Source organism: Gopherus flavomarginatus, chromosome 17, assembly GCF_025201925.1.
Source record: "Gopherus flavomarginatus isolate rGopFla2 chromosome 17, rGopFla2.mat.asm, whole genome shotgun sequence".
NCBI classification, from domain to species: Eukaryota; Metazoa; Chordata; order Testudines; family Testudinidae; genus Gopherus; species Gopherus flavomarginatus.
Window position 1 is genome coordinate 25,704,977 of NC_066633.1, and position 6,188 is coordinate 25,711,164.

General features: G+C 54.3%; 1 protein-coding gene across 2 annotated transcripts; it reads left to right on the forward strand.

Annotated features, from left to right (window-relative positions):
* The first annotated feature begins 361 nt into the window (after window positions 1-361).
* LOC127036070 (E3 ubiquitin-protein ligase RNF183-like) lies at window positions 362-5,227 on the forward strand. 2 transcript variants are annotated; one of them, XM_050926569.1, is made up of 3 exons: window positions 362-489; window positions 2,109-2,312; window positions 3,752-5,227. In XM_050926569.1, the coding sequence occupies exon 3, from the start codon at window positions 3,816-3,818 to the stop codon at window positions 4,401-4,403; it is 588 nt and encodes a 195-aa protein (XP_050782526.1). In that variant the 5' UTR covers window positions 362-489; window positions 2,109-2,312; window positions 3,752-3,815; the 3' UTR covers window positions 4,404-5,227. The 2 variants fall into 2 exon arrangements, with proteins under 2 accessions (XP_050782526.1, XP_050782525.1); XM_050926568.1 differs by lacking the exon at window positions 362-489 and having other exon boundaries at window positions 1,497-2,312; window positions 3,749-5,227.
* The last annotated feature ends 961 nt before the right edge of the window (window positions 5,228-6,188 follow it).

Consider the following 6,188-nt stretch of genomic DNA (forward strand, 5'->3'; position numbering starts at 1 on the left):
GAACTTGTTGTACCTAGGCAATGTCAAAATGCACCAAGGAAAAACTGGGGTAATGGGGCGGGGGTGCAGAGGACACAAGTTATGCCGATCGCTCTGATTCTATAGAAATGTCAGCTGGTATTTCAACCACAGACGTGATGCCGGGCGGAGGGGGGAGGTTTATCTCTCTAAATGGCTGTAGAAAGACTTTTGCCATAGAGTTAAAAGAACTGCATTGTTACCATGTGTTTGGGGGCTTTTCCTGTAGCCAGGAGGGGAGGGGAGGGCTGCTGTTGAACTACCATTCAGTTGGGATCGGGGGGGGGGGGGGTCTTTAATTCAATATTAAAACCTTGCTTCCCTACGTTGCAGCAGTCTTCCCTCAGGCCAGGCCAGGAGGTGCAGAGGTGGAAAAGCGCATTGCCCAGTGCTCTTGCGTTTCCTGACAGATGCTTAACCCATGCAGTGCTGTGGCAGGGGGTCGCGGTGTCTCACCCTTCAGAGCAGGGGGTCAGTAAAGCCCCCGCTGGCTGGCGGGCATGCCCCGGGCAGCGCAGAGCAAAACAAAACAACAAAACACTGCAAAGTACAAACGTGTAAAAGCCAAAAAGGGGGTGGCCAAAATTTTTTTTGCTTGGGGCGGCAAAAAACCTTAGAGCCAGCCCTGGTTAAACCAGCACAACGCTCTCAAGCAGCCCAGGCCTAGGCAGGGCTGGTGCTCGCAGTGCGAGGACCCAGACCTCTAGCTTCAGCTGCTCCCTTGTAGAACCCTGCTCCAAGGCTTTGAGGCCATTGCCAGGAACACATTTCAGGGCTTGCCTGTTGGCTGGGTCCCCAGCCCAGCACTTTAGCTCTGGGGGAGCCCACAGCAAAAAAAGCGCAGTAGTTGTTAGCAGGCAGTTCCTTTTCTGGAACCAGGGTGTACTCCAATGGGGCAAATACTGGGGCTGGGGCAAGGAGACATGGCTTTGGCAGTTTTGTGGCCATAGAAAGCCTGGGGGAAAGACTGACATGTTACCCTCCCCCATGCACAGGGGTAAAGGAGAGGTGAGCAGGGCCAATCCCATAGCCACAAGGTTAAGCAGATTAAGTCAGATAGGCACAACAGAGCCTGGAAGGGATGGGGCTGGGGGCAGGTAGTGCTGCCCTGTTGCCCCAAGGAATCCAGTGTGTTTATGTTGCTGTGTCAGGTGGTTTTGCCTCTTTTGAATGGGAAGGTGCTGGAGCAGAAGCAGAGCCTGGGGTGAAAGGAGGCTGAGGGAAGCAGTGTTGGGGGAGAGGCTGGGGTTGGGGACAAGGACGATGGGGATCAGTGCATTTCAGTGAGCTGGGGTAAGGGAGATGGATTAGGATGGTTATTGACACAAAGGGGAGGCAGGATGGCACAGTGCTTAGGGCTCTAGCTTAGGATTCAGGAACAGCCATGTTCAGTGTTCTGGTCTGCCACTGGTGTCTCCTGTGACCTTGGCCAGCCACTGGCATCCTGTGTGACCCCAGGCTGCCAAATCTCATGTCATCCTGGTCTGCTGCATGCATCCCATATCCCTGGCTGGGTGGGTGAACTTGAAGCACTCTCTAACAAAGCTGCTGCTCTTGCATTAGGCTAGACACCCTCTCATCCATTTTAAGCACTGGTCTCTCCCAGTGCCATTCATAAGCTTCAGAAGAAAATGGGGTTGGCCCCATGGCTTATCTGGCCATCCATTCTGCACTGAGGCTGCCTGTCCATTCATGAGGTGCTGTCTGTGAGCTGGTGTGTGGGGCCTAGCAGCCCGAGACAGAAGGGCTTTCCCTCTTGACCCACCAGGTGAGCCTCAACCCTGAGCTGCCCAGGTCTGCTCTGGGGGTGGAAGCTGATGCACATGACCTAATTCCCTCCTGTTGGTATTTTTATCCCCTCCCCTGCCAGCACCTCTCTCCGGTGCCTGCTGCATGCTGTAAACAACAGTCACTGACAGCCCTTTGGAGCTCAGTGCCTTGTGTGCTGCTCCATGGAAATCAGTTGCAGCCTGCACCGTGAGAGGACACTGTCCCCCAACTGGCCTGGGACCCTCTCCCAGGCCAGCACAGCTTCTCGGGAGCAGCTAGCTCCTGGATGTCTATCTTCCCCTCCCTCTTCTCTCCAACAGAAACCTGTTTGTCAAGGCCACCAAAGCGATGGTGTGTGGCTGCAAGTGAGGAGCAGGCCAGACTGCAAAGGAGGATGAAGGGCGTGTTCGCTAGCCAATCTGAGGAGCAGGAGGACAGGTCCACCACCCTGTGCCCCCTGTCAGGGGCACCTGCTTAGCAATGTTGCTGACGCACAGCTGTGATACCAGGCCCCCTTTGTGAAAGTAAGTGTCCCCTGCAACCCTTGGTTCCCCAAGGGCAGCTGGGAGGGAGCTTTCTGTAACACAGCCAGGCATGTTTCCTTGCAGTGGCTGTTTGTCTGTCCAGGGGCAGGGGGGGTAGTGCTGCATCTTGGCAATCAGTCAGGAGCCCTCCTGAGTGGTGCTTCTGTGCTGGTGGTCTCAGGGCTCCCCTCTGCACTGTCACCATTCAGCAGATCATGCCCAGCCTGCCCTGGCTTGGGCATCTCTCCAACACCCAGGCTGAGAGTCCAGCACTGACTCCCAACAAACCCTCAATTTGGGTGCTGCATGGATTGGACAGATGTGGCTAGCTGGATCCAAGTGCTTGTCAAGCAGAACTAGTAGCCTGGTGCTCCATTGTGCTCTTGAACTGAGCCCCTTCCCCAGCAGGAAGGGCCCAGGGCATTATGCTGAGCCTGCATTGGTGGTGGGGTTGGTAACCAGAGCATCTTTCTACCTTCTCCAACAAGAGGCTGAGACCTCTATGCAATGAAAAAGACTTGGCTTTGCTTTGCAATGTGTTTGTTGCTGTGGCTTGAGGGCACAAGCTCTTTGTGGGAAGGCCAGACCTGCTTTGGGTATATTTGTACAGGGCCCAATCCCAACAGGGGCCTCTGCTGCTATTGGGGTAGAGCTTGGCTATGCTCCTGCCTGGCCTTTGCCTGTGTTCTCTGGGCTAATTGAACACATCAGTCCTGCACTAAGGGTTCTCCAGCACATTCGGTATCAGGGTCAGCTGCATTCCCCACTGCTAAGGCCCATGATTAATAGAATATTAGGGTTAGAAGGTACCTCAGGAGGTCATCTAGTCCAACCTCCTGCTCAAAGCAGGATCAAACCCCAGATTTTACCCTAGTTCCTTACATGGCCCCCACAAGGGCTGAACTCACAACCATGTGTTTAGCAGGCCAATGCTCAAACCACCAAGCTATCTTTTCCTCTGGCTGAAAGCCATCTGCACAAGAGACAGCTTTAACACCACCTGGATGGGCCAGACCTCCAAGTTCACAATCACCAAAGGATTTGTCTGAGTTCCAAGCTGAGGTCAGTGGGAGGAAGGGCCTGGTCTAACAGCTTCATGGCTTCTCCTGTTTGAAAGCCCGGCAGATCACACTGGAGCCAGCGCAGCATCTCTCATGCTGTCACTTTTATCAGGCCATTTAGAGCATGGTTTTCATGTCCAATTCCCTTAGCACCCACCCAGCTCCTTGCCTAGGGTCAGGTTCCTCACTCCCTCAAGGGACTTTGCTGCTGGTTGGACTGACCTGTTAGCTGCACCGATTCTTCCCTTCCTGGGGTCCTTGTAGCGTGCAGCTGGATCAGCCCATCCTGAGCAGGGTATATGTGCCTGGGGAGATTAGCAGCTCACTGGGGTGCAGAGGGATGCATTGTAACTGGGCCTTTTGTATTTTTCCAAGCAGCCGGTGAGATCATCTTTCCTGCAGCCCTCACAGCAAATGGGCTTCACGGACACAGCAGCTGGGGATGGCGCCTCGCCCCACTGAGACCATGTCAGAAGGGCTGCGCGGGGAGCCAGAGGCAGACTGCCCAGTTTGCTGGAACCCCTACAACAACACCTTCCGTACCCCAAAGCTCCTGGAGTGCCAGCATTCCTTTTGCATCGAGTGCCTGGCACACCTGAGCCTGGTGTCCCCTGCCCGCAACCGGCTGCAATGCCCACTCTGCCGCCACCCCACAGTGCTCCCATTCAACCAGCCCATCACCGAGCTGCCCACCAACTCGGATGTCCTGCGGCTGCTCAAACTGGAGCCCAACCATATCATCCTGGAGGGCCGGCAGCTGTGCCTAAAGGATGAGCAGAAATCACGGTACTTCCTGCGCCAGCCCAGAGTTTATACCCTCAACCTGGGAACAGATCCAGGGCCCAGGCTAGGTAGCTCCCAGGCTTCCCTTAGGCCGACCTCCATCCCCAGCCGCTCTTCCCTTCAGCAGTGCATCCGTAACCCCCAGTTCCGCATCTTTGCCTACCTGATGGCCATCATCCTCAGCATGACACTGCTGCTCATCTTCTCCATCTTCTGGACGAAGCAGTTCCTGTGGGGCATAGGCTGAGGGCTTGGCAAGCCCCACAACTGGAACCCAGAGCTCAACATCTTCTCAGACAGCAAAAGGACCCAGGTGACATCAGCTACTTGGCATCTGCTCTGGGCAGGGGAGTCCTCTCTGCACCCTCCAGGACCATCTCAGTGATACACCCAGCCATACTAGTCGTCTGGCTGCATCCCAAGACCTGAGGGTTCCCCGGCAGCCATGCTGAGCATTGTGCACCAACAGCAGCAGAACCTGTATGATGTTCTGGAACTGCCCCATCAGCTGAAGCTCTTTGCTGCCTGTCATGGGGTCTGGGGCCCCGACATAAGCTCCAAGGCGCTATGGGAATACAGATGCTCATAGTAGTGGGCAACAAGGCCATTATACTGGACGGCCAGGACTCAAGAGGAGGGGATACTGCAAATCCCAGCCCAGGAGGAATGAGCCAGAACCTTATGGAAAGTGAAGATTTCTAGAGGCTCACCTGAGACTCATCTTCTTGCCTCTTCTGGGATAATACCACCAAGGACAACATGCAGACCAGGACATTCATGTCCACAGACTGACACCACCTGTTGTGACAAAGGTCCTCGCGGGGCGGGGGGGGGGGGGGTTTGCGCTTTTCCCATCTGCTGGATAAGCAGACCCCTGGCCCACAGCAAAGACCTGCAAGAAATTTAATCTTTTGTCTTTTTGAGCTAATTGTTGCACTTTTTTGTTGTGTTGTTTACAATCAAACGCATTCAGCTCCTGTGCCAGGGCCCCAAGCTCCTCCTCTGCTCTCACCCCTCAACTTCACTTTCTTTTCCAGAGGCAAGGAAATAAATGTGAACGGTTTCCATTCCCATGGAGCAGTCACGAATTGCCTGAACAGAGAGTGCACCAGTATCTGTCCTGTTTCCTTGTCCTGCCTCTAGATTAAGTCCAATGGGCTCAGATTGCAGCAGCTCCATTTGAAGGGCAGCATGGTGAAGGCTGTTCCAACTCCTCAGGTTTGCACTGACACGATTCCTCAGCTGTGCCTGTTCTGCACCAGTAGCAGTGAGTGTTCCCCATTGTGTACCTGGCTGGCAGCTAGCAGGAGCTGCATGGTACTCTCACTGTGGGTAACTGCATTAGGCCCTAGGAGTGCTCAGTATCTACACAGCCTGAGCAGCTTTGTGTCTTTAACATTTGCTCCATCAGCCCCATCAGAAGTTGTGCTTTAGTCATACTGAGCAGCCCTGGGCCTCGCTAACGTGGATGGGAGACCTTTAAGGAAGCAATAGCCATGAACCAGTCTCTTCCCTTTGCCTCAGCACTCAACCAGTTTTGGAGGTGCTGCCTTTACCAGGTGAGACCTCGGGCCCCAGGCAGTCAATGAAAAGCAGGTGTGGCAGCCACTGGCACATGCCAGGTGGGATAATTACATTCTGCTTCCTGCAGTAAGAGTTATGGAAGTTTGGCCTCATGTCCTTCCCCAGACTGTTGGGGAGGTTTACCCTGTGCTGTCATGCAGTAGGTGTGTTTCACCTCAGAGTTGGCTGCATTTCAGGAGTGGAAGCTGCAATCTGAGAGGTAGGAACATACTTGCAAAAATGCTGGAATTCAACTGCCACAACTGGGGAAGGAACGGCCCCACTTTAACCAGTTTGTTTGGCCATCAGAAAAGGCCTTGGCCTGCAGTGTCATGGGGAAGAGGGTAAAGCTTCCTTCTTGCTGCAGGCTGTACCCCACCACCCCATTGGTGGCTCAGGTCTCCATCATAGCAAGCAAGTCCTGTTGGTGTGTGTGAAAGGGGGCAGGTAATGTGATGATGGGACCCAT